The sequence below is a fragment of the Nerophis lumbriciformis genome, linkage group LG11 (genome assembly GCF_033978685.3).
Source record: "Nerophis lumbriciformis linkage group LG11, RoL_Nlum_v2.1, whole genome shotgun sequence".
Lineage (NCBI taxonomy): Eukaryota > Metazoa > Chordata > Actinopteri > Syngnathiformes > Syngnathidae > Nerophis > Nerophis lumbriciformis.
The window spans coordinates 11224406-11241464 of record NC_084558.2 but is presented as its reverse complement, the minus strand read 5'-3'; the positions used below and the strand labels follow the sequence as shown (position 1 = coordinate 11241464).

The window sequence follows — 17059 nt, the reverse complement described above, 5'->3', positions numbered from 1 at the left end:
GTTCTCTCCGGTTTCGTTGACACGATGAATGGTGGTGGCCCTCGCCAGGTATACCGTGTGCTGCTTATAAAAAAATGGCTGATTAGAAGAGTGTGTTATTTAGTGGGTTAAAACAAATTCCCAACCACTGTGCAGCATTTTTTGTGTTTTGAGAGATCATTCAGGTGTGCCCCAATTTCAATTCCAACAATGCAAACGTGCCTGATTGAAAGCACTCAAAACTAAGGCTTCACTTTTCAAAATGCACAATCTCTATGCTAATTTACATAATTATGCCATACACATGCTACTGATTAGCATTAGAGATTTTACATCGCGATATCCACACCTCCAAATATAGTAATCAAAACTATAACTAAGATGCACATTGGTGTGCAATAAGTACAATATTTACTGTAAAAACATTCTGTAGGGTTCAACAAAAGACAAGGCTGGTACGTTCAACTTAAAGGTTAAAAATGGCTAATGGGTTATACTTGTATAGTGCTTTTCTAATTTTTTAAGGAACTCAAAGCGCTTTGACACTATTTCCACATTCACCCATTCACACACACATTCACACACTGATGGCGGGAGCTGCCATGCAAGGCGCTAACCAGGACCCATCAGGAGCAAGGGTGAAGTGTCTTGCTCAAGGACACAACGGACGTGACTTGGATGGTAGAAGGTGGGGATTGAACCAGGAACCCTCAGGTTGCTGGCACAGCCACTCTCCCAAAAGCGCCACTGTTAAGACTACATCCTGACTACGGCAACACAGCGAGGACAAAGTGAAATTAATGCATACTTGCAAATGAGACTCAGAAATGTAAAAAAACAAGATATAACAACTGGGCACCACATTTATTATCATTATATTTTATACAATTATTAAGGACAAGTGGTGGAAAATTATTTTTTAATCTACGTGTTCAGTTACTGTTAATATCTGCTTACTTTCTCTTTTAACATGTTCTATCTACACTTCTGTTAAAATGCATATTCCCGCCACCCTGCAGGGGGCAACAGCGAGGCATATGTGTCACAATAGCAGTAGAAGAAGACTACTTATTCAAACCGGGGACGGCGTGGCGCGGTTGGTAGAGTGACCGTGCCAGCAACCTGAGGGTTCCAGGTTCAATCCCCACCTTCTACCAACCTAGTCACGTCCGTTATGTCCTTGAGCAAGACACTTCACCCTTGCTCCTGATGGGTCGTGGTTAGGGCCTTGCATGGCAGCTCCCGCCATCAGTGTGTGAATGTGTGTGTGAATGGGTGAATGTGGAAATAGTGTCAAAGCGCTTTGAGTACCTTGAAGGTAGAAAAGCGCTATACAAATATAACCTATTTAATAAATTGTAGTTACTTGTTTACTAACATAATTCCTCTTTAATAAATATCATTAATTACTTGGGAAAGTAATTAATGCTTTACTTGAAAAAAGAAAAAAAATCAAATATCTGTCATACTTCGTGCAATTGAGAGTCATTTCGTGTGTGCCTTTTAAAAGTGATGACGTAAGCGAGAGCACGCTCAGAGCAGCATTTTAGCTCAGTTGTGTTTGTTAGCTTGGAAGCGGCAGTTTGCCAGTGTTCTGTCGACAACGGCAGCTCTTTTGAATCTTTTCACTAGATTGTGTAAGCCAGGGGTCCCCAAACTACGGCCCGCCAGCGTACAAAAATGTATTTATTTATTTATTTATTTTATATTTTTAAATCTGTCCTTTCTAATCAATGTTCTACCGCTTGTTACTCTCAATGTCTCCTAGCATATTGTTAAAAAATGCATTTTCCCATCGATGGATCCCTTTCTTTACTCATTTACTGCAATCTTATGTTTTATTACAATATCTACTGCAGCAACATTTATAGTTATATTTATATCATTATACAGGGCCACCCCTGCAAAAATTAGGCCCCGAAGCAGAAAAAGATTTCGAGGCCCACTTGTGTCAAAAATATTTAATTTTTTGCACTTTTTTATGTATGTGAAACAATTTAGATCAGTGGTTCTTAACCTGGGTTCGATCGAACCCTAGGGGTTCGGTGAGTCGGGCTCAGGGGTTCCGCGGAGGTCAAGACACACCCGACTCATCGTTTAAATAAAAAATTCTCCCTATCGACTTATTACGGATACGACAACAGCAGAAGTCACACTGATTTGCAGGTGTGTAATTTGTTGTGAGTTTATGCACTGTGTTGGTTTCGTTGTTTAAACAGGTGATGTTCATGCACGGTTCATTTTCTGCACAAGTAATAAAACATGGTAACACTTTTGTATGGGGAAAATATTCACCATTAATTAGTTGCTTATTAACATGCACATTAGTAACATATTTGCTCTTAACTAGTCATTATTAAGTACTTATTAATGCCTTATTCGGCATGGCCTTATTATAACCCAAACCCTCTAACCCTGGCCCTAACCCTCTAACCCTAACCCTAACCCTAACCAAATAACTTTAAATTAAGTCTTTGCTACTTGGAATATGTTCCCCATACTAAAGTGTTACCAAAAACATATAACTTATAACAACATTTTATTTTTCACTAAAGAAGGGTTCGGTGAATGCGCATATGAAACTGGTGGGGTTCGGTACCTCCAACAAGGTTAAGAACCATTGATTTAGATCAATTTTAAATAAACAAATGTTCAACACAAAAAACAAAAACAAACCAATTCCTCCTGACACAATTCCAAAACCACTTAATAAAACTTTATATAAAATGCTCCCATTCTTGACTTATTTACTGTAATTCAGCAACTTTTATGTTTTTATTAAAATATCAATTGCAGCAACATCTATAATTATAATTATAATTATATCATTATACAGGCCCTAAATTAGGGCCTGAAGCAGAAATTATTTGGAGGCCCACTTGTGTCAAAAATATATATATTTTTTTACACTTTTTTAAATTAATGTGAAACGATTTAGATCAGGGGTCCCCAAACTATGGCCCGCCAGCGTCCAAAATACGGCCCGCGGAAAGTCCAAAGTTTAAAATGTTTTATTAATATATATATATATATATATATATATATATATATATATATATATATATATATATATATATATATATACATATATATATATATATATATAGGGCGCGGGGGGTGCAGCACCGGTACGTTTCAGAGGCGATATAGTACCGAAAATGATTCATTAGTATCGTGGTACTATACTAATACCAGTATACCGTACAACCCTATATTATGGTGTATTATTTTGTTGGATTGGTTAATAAATAAAACAAATACAAATAATTAAGGCATCAATGCTTCCGTATCGTTTGACCCATCACTATTAGTAAGGATTTTATTGTAAAGCACAACAACAAAACAGGAGGTTGCCTACAGTCGCAGCTGTTAATGCCAATTAACGGTGCCAATAAAAAAAACATGGAGCACTTATTTTAAAAGGATTGCTAAGTCTAACATTAAAACTGCAGTTTAACATTTACCGAAGGAGAGAAACATTAAACAGTGGGGAGTATCTTTGCCTGAAAAAAACGCAGGGAATTCTTCACAGATGTGAACAAAGACTTTCACAGACTTTTTTTTATATTTTATTTCAAACAGTGTGTCTGATATCTGTACATTCTGCTTTGGCAGAGTTCTAATTTTGAGACTGAGGGGTAACACATTTCCTCAAGCTCCCGGCGGAGCCCAGGAAGTTTCCACAAGTCTCCCTCAGCTTGGCTACATCTTCGCCAGTACACCCGCCTGTCTTTGCATGCATGGGAGCAGCTCCCCGAGGAGCCCGGAGGGGCGGTGGGGCGGCAGCACGAGTGAGAACGGCGGTCGACCGTCAGCCGCAGAGCACGCTGCTGCGCCTGTTAGCAGGCAGCTGAAGCCACTATGGATGAACCCGGGTCACACATGAAACCAGCGGCGGATCACGCGCAAGACTGACTGTTTTGTAAATGAAAATGTAGCTTTTGGCGAAGGCCTTTGAATGATCTTTATTGTTATTGTTTTCATAACCTACCCTCATGCTCCCTCTCCAATGATTTAGCTGCTCAATGCACATGGCCCGCTTATACAATAAAAAGCCCTTCTATATTCAATATAAAACTTATATAAAATACCATTAACGATTCTTGCTGGTTAGGTTACAACCTCTCTGGATACCAGAGGGATCGAGGCCTCTCGCCCCTCATCCACTTGCCCTCCCGCCTAAACACAACTTTGTCATTTTCTCCACTCACCTATCCCGCCATCCATCTATCATCGCCTGCGTCCTGACAGATGAGACGTCTGCAGCTCCCTCACCTGTCAATCTTTGGTGCACGGTTCAGTCGGAGGACTCCAGGATAAACGCTGAGGTGGGATAACTTCATCTTCGGGTAGTTTTACTGTAAATGTTTGGTCACACTTTAGGATGGGGAACATATTCTAAGTAACAAAGACTTAATTTAGAGTTATTTGGACACTAGGGGAACATATTGTAAGTAAAAAAGACTTAATTTAGAGTTATTTGGTTAGGGTTAGGGTTAGGGTTAGATTGTTAGGGTTAGGGTTAGTAATGGTGAATATGTTCCCTATACTAAAGTGTTACCGGCTTACTGGTTGTATAATAAGGCCATGCAGAATAAGGCAATAATAAGTACCTAAAAATGACTAATTAAGAGCCAATATGTTACTAATTTGCATGTTAATAAAGCAACTAATTAATGATGAATATGTTCCCCATACTAATGTGTTACGAAATGTTCATACTATAGGACTCAGAGAGCTGAGATCAGCATGAATTAGCTTCTCTATTGTCTTTCAAAAGGGATTTTAGATTTGTTAGGAAAGATTTCTGCTGTCTACAGCTTCTAAATATATCTTGTGGCGTACCCCAGGGATCAAAATTGTTCAATATCTACATTTGTATAAGTTACAAAGCACTGAAAAGTTAGTCCTATTTGCAGACCACATGTTAAGGAGAGGACATATCAAAGTTAATGCAAATAACAGAAAAAATTAATACATTAAAAATATGTTTTTTTAACGACGGGGGTCGCATTTTACTGCGGGAGTCATACTTGCCAACCTTGAGACCGCCGATTTCGGGAGGTGGGCGGTGGGGCGGGGGCGTGGTTGGGGGTGGGGCTAAGAGGGGAGGAGTATATTTACAGCTAGAATTCACCAAGTCAAGTATTTCATACATATATATATGAGAAATACTTGACTTTCAGTGAATTCTAGCTATATATATTTTTATTTTATTATATATATATATATATATATATATATATATATATATATATATATATATATATATATATATATATATATATATATATATGTCTTAATAAGGTTATCCAAAAAATACCCTCAATCGTCAGGAGATTTTAATGGGAGCATTCGCATACCATGGTTTATATAGGGCACAGAGTGGGTGGGTACAGGCTGGCCTAGGGGCGTGGTGATTGGTTCATGTGTTACCTAGGAGGTGTTTCCGTCTATGGCGGCATGTTGTTACAATTTCGCTGCGCTTGTTGAGGGATGACAGGTCTGGACGGTAGATAATAAACAGTTTCATGCCGCCATAGACGGAAACACCTCCTAGGTAACACATGAACCAATCACCACGCCCCTAGGCCAGCCTGTACCCACCCACTCTGTGCCCTATATAAACCATGGTATGCGAATGCTCCCATTAAAATCTCCTGACGATTGAGGGTACCCCCCTCATGAAACAGGCCTGTAGAGATGAAATAGTCTTGTGATTTTTTTTTTCCCCACACATACATATATATATGTATATATATATATATATATATATATATATATATATATATATATATATATATATATATATATATATATATATATATATATATATATATATATATATAAATAAAAGAAATACTTGAATTTCAGTGTTCATTTATTTACACATATACACACACATAACACTCATCTACTCATTGTTGAGTTAAGGGTTGAACTGTCCATCCTTGTTCTATTCTCTTTCACTATTTTTCCAACCATGCTGAACACCCTTTCGCAGGTACCCAGAAAAGTTTCGAGTACCACCAAAAAAACGGAATCTCTGAAGACAGCATAAAAATCTGTGTTAAAGGTGTACAAATACTGTTTGTATAATAAGCATGTTTATTTTTTAAATGAGGGTTAAGAGTTCAGTACTAAAAAAAAAGAAAATGATGTGGCTTGAGTACAGTTTTTTAATTGAGGTGCTGCATTTTTTGGTTGGGTTGTTTATTTATTTTGAGTAACTTCTATACATTTCTAAAAGGGGAGGAATGTAATAGTGATCTATGTTTGTCTGTTGCCATCTCCTGGTGAATGTTGGCTATAGCGTACTGGGGTTAATTTTTTGTTGGCCAACGATTTACGTGGTGTTGCGCACCTGACGTCACTCAGGTCCGCATGGAGCTGGAGGGGGCGTGGCTTCCAGCTCCGCCTGCATTTCGGGAGATTTTCGGGAGAAAATTTGTCCCGGGAGGTTTTCGGGAGAGGCGCTGAATTTCGGGAGTCTCCCGGAAAATCCGGGAGGGTTGGCAAGTATGGCGGGGGTTATTCTCCCAAGATGCAGCAGGAACTCCGGAGGCGACGTGCAGGTGAGACAATGATTTATTGCCCATGAAATCATGCAAAAATACAAAAGACCGTAAAGCGAGCCGATAGCATGGGAGCTATGGCGAAGCTTAGCACAGGGACAGGAATCAAAGATCGTAGAAACATACTTGACGTACGGGTTGCATGGAAGCAAGTAGAAAATGTTGTCACTGTTGCGTAATGCAAACAAGGAAGGCAGACTGATTGTGGCGAGAAACGGGAATAAATAGCTCTCTGATTAGTGCCCAGGAGCAGGTGAGCGTCCCGAACACTAATCAGAGGCAGGTGAACTTAATTTGCAGTCATGGCAACTGACACACAAACCCAGGGGTGCTGAACACAGAACTGAGGAAGTCAAAGTAACAGAAAAAAACATGATCCGAGCAACGGATCATAACAGGTTTGACAAAAACAGACTATCTTTGAATCTCAGTAAAACTAAAATAATGCTATTCGGTAACAGTAGGAGAGAAAGTTAAACACAAATACAAATGGATGAAGTAAACACTGAAAAGGTAAAATAAATCAGATTTATTGATGTAATAATAGATAAAACAAACTAGAAATCCTATATAAAATTATACAACCTAAAGATGGCAGGAAATACTTCAATATAAATAAAGCTCAATATGTTTGAGAACAAAAATCACTCCGTATTTTCTACTGCTTGCTAGTGTTACCATATCTAAGTTATTGTGTAGAAATATGGAAAAAATAACCACACACGTACACATTTGAAATTGAGAATATGTGATGTACCAAATTGTAATGCGTGTTCAAAATAAACTAATACCATAGTTTGGAGTACCATTGGTTCAAATGGTGGTCAAACCAGAAACTGACTACTTTTCTGACCCCTCTTGGGCCCCAATAAAGCAAAACTGCACATTTCAGGATGGCCTTTTATTGTGGGTTGCCTAAGGCACACCTGTGCAATTAACATGCTGTTTATTCAGCATCTTGATATGCCACACCTGTGAGGTGGGATGGATTAGCAATCAATCAATCACTCAATCAAAGTTTATTTATATAGTCCTTAATCACAAGTGTCTCAAAGGGCTCCACAAGCCACAACGACATCCTCGGCTCAGATCCTACATCAGGGCAAGAAAAAACTAAACCCGATGGGATACAATGAGAAACCTTGGAGGGGACCGCAGATGTGGGGATCCCCGCCCTGGGCGACCGGTGCAATGGATGTCGAGTGGATCTAGTTAATAGTGTGAGAGTCCAGTCCATAGTGGGGCCAGCAGGAGATCATCTTGAGTGGAGACAAGTCTGCAGCGCAGAGACATCCCCAACTGATGCAGAGATAAGTGGTCCACCCCGGGTCCCGACTTTGAACAGCTAGTGCCTCATCTGTGGTCACCTAATAACCTCTCCACGCAGGAGAGGGGGGCAGAGCAGAAAATAAACAACTGGTCTAAGAGGGGGGTCTATTTAAAGGCTAGAGTATAAAAATGAGTTTAAAGATGGGATGCTTCTACTGAGGTAACATCTCTAACTGTTACCGGTTATCTTGGCAAAAAAGAAGTATTAACTAATATTTGAGAGGAATAGTTATTTTGTGTATATAGTTAACATTAAAATGTTTTTAGTTCAACTCATTAAAAATTGGAGCAAAAGCAAAAGTGTTGTGTTTGTATTTTTGTTCAGTGTACCATCCATCCATCCATTTTCTACCGCTTGTCTCTTTCGGGGTCGCGGGGGGTGCTGGAGCCTATCTCAGCTGCATTCGTGCGGAAGGCGGGGTACACCCTGGACAAGTCGCCACCTCATCACAGGGCCAACACAGATAGACAAACAACATTCACACACTAGGGCCAATTTAGTGTTGCCAATCAACCTATCCCCAGGTGCATGTCTTTGGAGGTGGGAGGAAACCAGAGTACCCGGAGGGAACCCACGCAGTCACGGGGAGAACATGCAAACTCCACACAGAAAGATCCCGAGCCTGGGATTGAACTCAGGAACTTCATATTGTGAGGCACATGCACTAACCCCTGTTCCACCGTGCTGCCCTGTTCAGTGTACATTACTTTTTGAATTTTACCAAACACATTAGATATAGTTGCATAATGTATCGGATCGGTATCGCTGATACAAGCCTGAATTTTACTCAGTATCGGATCGGAAATAAAATCAGCGGTATCGCGCATCACTACACACACACACACACACACACACACAAGCACACACACTCCTAAAAACCTATTTTGTGCTCACAAAGCACATCTGGATAAATACTGCATGTTGTTTTGCATCAGGGACACATTGTGGGTGTACATTGTGCATAAAAACAAGACAAACCAGGGTTTTTAAACGCAAGTCAGTACAACTGGATGCCACATGCTGTTTTACACTGGGTGTCCTATCTTCACAGCAGGAAGATCTTTGTGCTCAACTTCCCTTCCATCAATCACTGGGCTCATTTGTTTGCACAATACTGCGCTGACAGTCCGAGGGTCTTGTTGCAGTCCGACTACATGTGTGATGGAAATTTAGGTTCAACGCTGCTTTAAGGAATATTTGGGGGGATTTGTTGCTCGTGTGAAGGCTCCACTTACAGATGTGGAATATAATGTATTTCACTTTTGTGTTCTGTAAGTGATGAGTATGGACATTTTTTTGAGATTAGGCTATTGACGAATAATCCATTTTCTTGCCCTCAAAAAGTCTGGAGTTGCTTTCACAAGACGTTTGAGGTCGAATGTGATCATAGAGCAGTCACATCATCAAGAAACACCAGCGAGCTCCATTCCATACCAACACATTAAATACATGATGTGGTATGCTTTGGATCATGAGCTGTTCTCTACCCATCATTTGGATTCAAGAACATCCAAGGCTTTTTTGATCTTTCCTTGGAAAATCTTAGTTGAAGTAGGTTTCCAGTTACTGAATGTAACCTGTATTTTGCACCTTGTTGTAAACCGGGGTGACCTGCAACATGTTTTTAAAATAAAGTTAATAAACTCGGCACCAAAAGGCATACTTGCCAACCTTGAGACCTCCGATTTCGGGAGGTTGGGGGGGGGGCTGGCGAGGTTAGGGGCGTGGTTAAGAGGGGAGGAGTATATTTACAGCTAGAATTCACCAAGTCAAGTATTTCATATACATATATATATATATATAAGAAATACTTGACTTTCAGTGAATTCTAGCTATATATATATATATATATATATATATATATATATATATATATATATATATATATATATATATATATATCAGATGACATGGCACCCCAAACCATCACTGATGGTGGAAACTTTACACTAGACTTCAGGCAACGTTGATCCTGTGCCTCTCCTGTCTTCCTCCAGACTCTGGGACCTCGATTTCCAAAGGAAATGCAAAATTTGCTTTCGTCAGAAAACATGACTCTGGACCACTCAGCAGCAGTCCAGCTGGTGTCGGTCCACTCTGTTTCCTGAGATCCAGGGTCAACGCAGCCGTCTACCAGCAAGTTTTAGAGCACTTCATGCTTCCTGCTGCTGACCTGCTCTATGGAGATGGAGATTTCAAGTTCCAACAGGACTTGGCGCCTGCACACAGCGCAAAATCTACCCGTGCCTGGTTTAAGGACCATGGTATTTCTGTTCTAAATTGGCCCGCCAACTCCCCTGACCTTAGCCCCATAGAAAATCTGTGGGGTATTGTGAAAAGGAAGATGCAGAATGCCAGACCCAAAAACGCAGAAGAGTTGAAGGCCACTATCAGAGCAACCTGGGCTCTCATAACACCTGAGCAGTGCCAGAAACTCATCGACTCCATGCCACGCCGCATTAACGCAGTAATTGAGGCAAAAGGAGCTCCAACCAAGTCTTGAGTATTTTACATGCTCATATTTTTCATTTTCATACTTTTCAGTTGGCCAACATTTCTAAAAATCCCTTTTTTGTATTAGCCTTATACAATATTCTAATTTTGTGACACACGGAATTTTGGATTTTCATTTGTTGCCACTTCAAATCATCAAAATTAAATGAAATAAACATTTGAATGCATCAGTCTGTGTGCAATGAATAAATATAATGTACAAGTTACACCTTTTGAATGCAATTACTGAAATAAATCAAGTTTTTCAAAATATTCTAATTTACTGGCTTTTACCTATATATATATATATATATATATATATATATATATATATATATATATATATATATATATATATATATATATATATATATATATATATATATATAATAAAATAAACATATATATATATATATATATATATATATATATATATATATATATATATATATATATATATAGCTAGAATTCACTGAACGTCAAGTATTTCTTATATATATATATGTATATATATATATATATATATATATATATATATATATATATATATATATATATATATATATATATATATATATATATATAAATATATATATATATATATATATATATATATATATATGAAATACTTGACTTGGTGAATTGTAGCTGTAAATATACTCCTCCCCTTTTAGCCACGCCCCCAACCACGCCCCGTCCCACCCCGACCACGCCCACCCCACCCCCTCCCCCCACCTCCCGAAATCGGAGGTCTCAAGGTTGGCAAGTATGCTGAAAACGTAAACAAACTATGATCCGGGCAGCGGATCATAACAATATCTTCTGCAGCATTTTATAATTTCATAGCTGCTAGAAGATTTAGATTTTAAAACAAATGTAATTGATGCCTTATTTTAAATGACATGTGTTTATTTCACTTAGAATATACAGTACAGGCCAAAAGTTTGGACACACCTTCTCCTCATTCAATGGGTTTTCTTTATTTTCATGACTATTCACATTGTAGATTGTCACTGAAGGCATCAAGACTTTGAATGAACACATGTGGAGTTATGTACTTAACAAAAAAAGGTGAAATAACTGAAAACATGTTTTATATTCTAGTTTCTTCAAATTAGCCACCCAAAATTACTCTGATTACTGCTTTACACACTCTTGGCATTCTCTTGATGAGCTTCAAGCACACCTGTGAAGTGAAAACCATTTCAGGTGACTACCTCTTGAAGCTCATTGAGAGAATGCCAAGAGTGTGCGAAAAAGTAATCAGAGCAAAGGGTGGCTATTTTGAAGAAACTAGAATATAAAACATGTTTTTAGTTAAGTACATAACTCCACATTAATAGTTGTGATGCCTTCAGTGACAATCTACAATGTAAATAGTCATGAAAATAAAGAAAACACATTGAATACGAAGGTGTGTCCAAACTTTTGGCCTGTACTGTATATATTATTAAAATATTGCTTATATAAAAGCGTCTTGAGCCACAGTAAGTACAGCCCTTCACCAATGAGTGCAGTTTCCGCTGCAAAAAAAAAAGTGGTGTCAATGTAGATGCATTGCGGGACTGCTGATAAAATGCCCATAAAAAAATTATAAATGTCTCTTACTACGACTATGGCCGTTCTTGTCACATTTCAAGCGTCTCTCTTCCATGAATGACTTGCATGCTTCCTGAAAGGCTCTGCAATAGGGATGGGAATCGAAAACTGGTTCTTTTTCAGCACCGGATCCTAGTGTATCAATTTCTTAGAACCGTTTGCCAATTTTTCAGGTGATTTCCTTATGATGCCAGTGGTTGGGTATGACGTGCGTAGTGACGTCAGAAAGCAAAATGGCAGTGCCCGGGCAAAACAAACGCTCTCGAGTTGACTACATTTTACAAGAAACGATTGCAACTGCTACTTAATCAAGAGGAGGAGAAATGTGGTGAAACATTTGAACACACAGCATTTAACAATTATAAATGAGTGTTGCATTTTTTTTACCGTGTTGATCTCATCCCAGCAGCTGCAATGCTAGCACGTAATCTACCGTGAATACAACAGGTACTAACTCCATCCATACATCCATTTTCTACCGCTTGTCCCTGCCTATCATGTTAGCATTACCTAATAAATTGAAATGAATGCCTTCTCATTTAGATGAGCAAGACGAAAGACAGATTCTGACTGGCTTTGAGGTGGGCAGTAAGTATGAGCTTCATTCCATATCTGCCGTCCAGCGCTAAAGCATCTTTTCTTTCACCGCGGCAGGGAAGTGTACGAGCAACGACTAAGTCTGTGGTTTAAAACTTGCACCAATTTTCCACAGTTCTACCAATTTTCAAGAAGTGAATGTTCAATTGTAGTCGGAGAAAAGTTGAATGTTTTCCTGCAACCACATTCACTCAGTCATTTTCATTGCTCAGGTGAAGTTCATACAATTAGAAAACCGTGTAAAAGTCCATTCATGTCAGCAGATTAACGTCAAATGTGAAAATAATATGTGATATTACCTTTCAACATGTAAAGTGAGATATATCAAGCTTGTATTTGTTATAATTTAGATGATCATGGCTTACAGTTTTCAAAGACCGCACATTTTCTGAGATTTTCAATTGATGGTTTTCAAAAACTGTAAGCCATAATCAAAGGAGACCCTTTGATTTTATAGATGATGATGATCTTCGCATCTCAGAGGACATCTGGGAGATATCCTCTGTTTAACACAATGGTGTTAAAGACAGGCGAGTACATCTCCACCTGCCTTAAAACCTCAGGACGGAGGTCGTCAGCTCTGGGAGACTTGTTGTTTTTGGGCATTCATGACAGATTTTACTTCCTCAATGGTGATGTCAGTATCATATATCATATATCACATCCATGGCTTAAAGATCCACCAAGCGAGGAAGAAGTGCCTGATGGGAGCAGAAGCAACACAACGCACAGGTGTTACACCTGGTGAGACGCAGGAGGTGCCAGGCCCAGAGTCACCCCATAGTGCCCAGAACCTCCATGTGTTGCAAACTAATCCCTCGAGTATCAAGTCTGAACAGAGGCGGATCAAGTGGCCTGCAGCTAGCATGACCTCACTCTGGAAGCAACTCGATGACGATATTGACCAAATTCTGGAGGCAACGGCGAAGGGAGAAGCCGACGGGAAGCTACAAGCTATGACAACAATCATTGTCAGCATTGCAGCTGAACGGTTCGGCGAGGAGGAGAAGAGAAGCTCCGGAACCACGTACTCAAAGAACCACAGAGCTGTAAGGATCCACAACATTAGGCAGGAGATGAAAGCGCTGAAGTTCCAGTACAAGGCGGCAGGACATGAGGAACGCACTGGCCTGGCCCAGCTGATGTGCATCCTTCGGAAAAAGATCAGAATTCTCCGTCGGGCAGAGTGGCATCGGAGGCGGCGACGCGAGAGGGCACGTAAACGTGCTGCTTTCATTGCTAACCCCTTCAAGTTCACGAAGGATTTGCTGGGACAGAAGCGCAGTGGCAAACTGGCCTCCTCGCAGGAAGACATAGATCAACATCTGAAGCAGACGTACAGTGACCCTGCAAGAGAGCAGGAGTTGGGAGAGTGTAACAACCTAATAGATCCCCCTGAACCAGAAATGCAGTTTGACATGTCGGAGCTGCAGCTAAAGGAAGTCAGGGAGGTTGTCCGCAGAGCCAGGGCAAGCTCTACACCGGGACCGAGTGGCACTTCATACAAAGTGTATAAGAACTGTCCCAAACTCCTGCAGCGTCTGTGGAAAATCCTGCGAGTCTTCTGGAGAAGGGGGAGGATCCCTGAGCAATGGCGAGTGGCGGAAGGGGTATGGATCCCAAAGGAGGAAAACTCCACTCAGCTGGACCAGTTCCGCATCATCTCCCTGCTGTGTGTTGAGGCAAAGGTTTTCTTCAGCGCCGTTTCCAAACGACTGTGTACCTACCTGGCAAAGAACACCTACATCGATACATCTGTCCAGAAAGGCGGCATTTCAGGAATGTCAGGATGTATGGAGCATACCGGTGTGGTGACACAGCTCATTCGGGAGGCTCGAGAGAACAAGGGCAACCTATCAGTACTGTGGCTTGACCTGGCAAACGCATTCGGCTCCATTCCGCACAAGCTCGTTCAACTCACTCTGATGAAACATCATGTACCCAGCAGGTGTAGAGACCTCATTGCTGATTACTACAGCAATTTCAGGATGAGGGTCTCTTCCGGACCAACAACATCCAGTTGGCACAAAGTGGAGATTGGTATTATCACAGGGTGTACTATCTCTGTGACACTGTTCTCACTAGCCATGAACATGCTCACCAAGTCTGCTGAGCCAGAGTGCAGAGGGCCCCGCACAAATTCCGGACAAAGGCAACCACCCATCAGGGCATTCATGGATGACCTCACAGTCATGACAGAATCAGTCCCAGGCTGCCGTTGGATTCTGAAGGGACTTGAAAAGTTGGTGGAGTGGGCCCGAATGCGTTTCAAACCCGCCAAATCCAGATCAATGGTGCTGAAGAAGGGTAAGGTGGAGGACAAGTTCCGGTTTAACATCACAGGCACGGCCATTCCAACTATCTCAGAGAAGCCAGTCAAGAGCTTGGGCAAGGTTTTTGACTGCTCTTTGAGAGACACAACATCCATCCAGTCGACATGCGCTGAGTTGGATGGCTGGCTGAAATCCGTGGACAAGTCAGGCTTACCTGGGAAGTTTAAAGCCTGGATTTACCAGCATGGCATTCTTCCCAGGATCCTGTGGCCCCTCCTCATCTACTCGTTCCCCATCTCGACAGTTGAGATCCTAGAGCGGAGGGTCAGCAACCACCTCCGGAGATGGCTGGGACTACCTAAGAGCCTGAGTAGCATTGCACTCTACGGGAACAGCAACAAACTGCAGTTGCCTTTCAAATCCTTGGAGGAGGAATTTAAGGTAACTAGAGCCAGAGAAGTGGTACAGTACAGGGACTCAAGTGATCCGAAGGTGGCCAAAGCAGGGATCCAAGTGAGGACTGGCAGGAAATGGAGGGCAGAGGAAGCAGTTCAAGAGGCAGATGCAAGGCTGCGACACAGGAGCCTGGTTGGAGCAGTTACACGGGGTCGAGCTGGACTAGGGTCCTTTCCAACTCCCCAACTGAACACTGGGGGGAAGGAAGGCCGACGTCTTGTTCAGAATGAGGTGAGAGCGGCAGTGGAGGAGACAAGAACCTGCAAGGCTGTTGGAATGAAGCAACAGGGAGCTTGGACAAGATGGGAGAATGCGGTTGAGAGGAGAGTGACCTGGGCTGAGCTTTGGAAAGCCGAGCCGCAACGCATCAAATTTCTCATCCAGGCAGTGTATGATGTGCTCCCAAGCCCTTCAAACCTGCACACATGGGGCATTGCAGAGACATCAGCATGCCCACTGTGCTCCAAGCGAGGAACCCTGGAACACATCCTCAGTTGCTGTACAAAGGCACTTGCAGATGGAAGGTACAGGTGGAGGCATGACCAAGTCCTGAAGACCATCGCTGAAGCCATTAGCACAGGACTGGCATGGGCAAAACAGTTCCAACCCTCCAAGAAAACCATCGCCTTTGTCAGAGCTGGGGACACGCCAACTCCTGCTAGGAAAACATCAGCAGGCATCCTGACGTCTGCAAAAGACTGGCAGTTGTTGGTGGACCTTGAAAAGCAGCTGAAGTTCCCCAGCCATATCGCAGTCACCACCCTGCGACCAGACATTGTCCTTGTGTCTGAGTCCACCAAACAAGCTGTGCTGCTGGAGCTGACAGTCCCGTGGGAAGATCGCCTGGAAGAAGCCTTCGAGAGGAAGCTCTCCAAGTATGCAGGACTGGTCAGCGACTGTCAGCAGGCTGGTTGGAGAGCAATGTGTTTCCCTGTGGAGGTTGGATGCAGAGGATTTGCAACCCGTTCCTTGGTCAGAGCCTTCAGCAGTTTGGGCATCGATGGAGAGAGAAAGAGGAGAGCCATCCGCAGTACCACCGAAGCGGCGGAAAGGGCCTCGAGATGGTTGTGGCTCAAAAGAGGAGATCCTTGGAGTCATGGTAGCTAGCGAGCCGTCTGGACACAAGCCGGGGGATTTGATCACCCCCGGTTGGGTCGCTTGGAGGAGGGCGTATGACCAGTTGAGAGACTTGAAACGCCCGGTGAATCCAAGAGGTCACTGAGGATGTGTCCAGACTAAGCATCAGTAGATGTATGTACACAGTATCCAGGTCAGATTTAGGGCAGAGCTCAGGGACAGCAGCAGTTATTGCCCGTTTGTTAGCTGTGACAGGCTGGGCATAGACTAAATTATATTGCTCAGCCCAACATTCCAGTTGAGATTCCAGATCAGTCAGAAATTCACTAGTGAGGGAACGGAGACAGGTTTCAGGCCTACAAAAAGACTTTGAATGTTGCCACTGTATTCACATGAATCGATACGATCACATAGTGGGTTCCAATAGCCTTGCAAGGCAGTACAAGTGCCCTTTTGGACATAGTGGCATGCCTGCTTCCATTCTGCCTTATTTGAGCAAGTGTTATGCTGCAGGCAGGAAAGTGTGTGTAATGACTATATTTCTTTAAAGCAACGACCAAGAGTGGCAAACATAAACCATTAAGCATTTAATACAATGTCAATAAAGCTTTCTATTCTATTCTAACCTAAACCTAGATTTTGGAAGGTTATATGTAAAAAAGAACAATTTACAATTTTAT

General features: G+C 41.6%; 1 protein-coding gene across 1 annotated transcript; it reads left to right on the top strand.

Moving 5' to 3' along the window:
• Window positions 1-13418: 13418 nt before the first annotated feature.
• LOC133610099 (uncharacterized) lies at window positions 13419-16479 on the top strand. The gene has a single exon (XM_061966168.2). It carries the CDS (start codon window positions 13440-13442, stop codon window positions 16407-16409), a length of 2970 nt encoding a protein of 989 aa, XP_061822152.2. The 5' UTR covers window positions 13419-13439; the 3' UTR covers window positions 16410-16479.
• Window positions 16480-17059: the final 580 nt, after the last annotated feature.

Coding starts and splice junctions, on each gene's coding strand:
- LOC133610099 (XM_061966168.2), top strand. CDS start 13,440: ATGACCTCACTCTGGAAGCAACTCGATGACGATATTGACCAAATTCTG.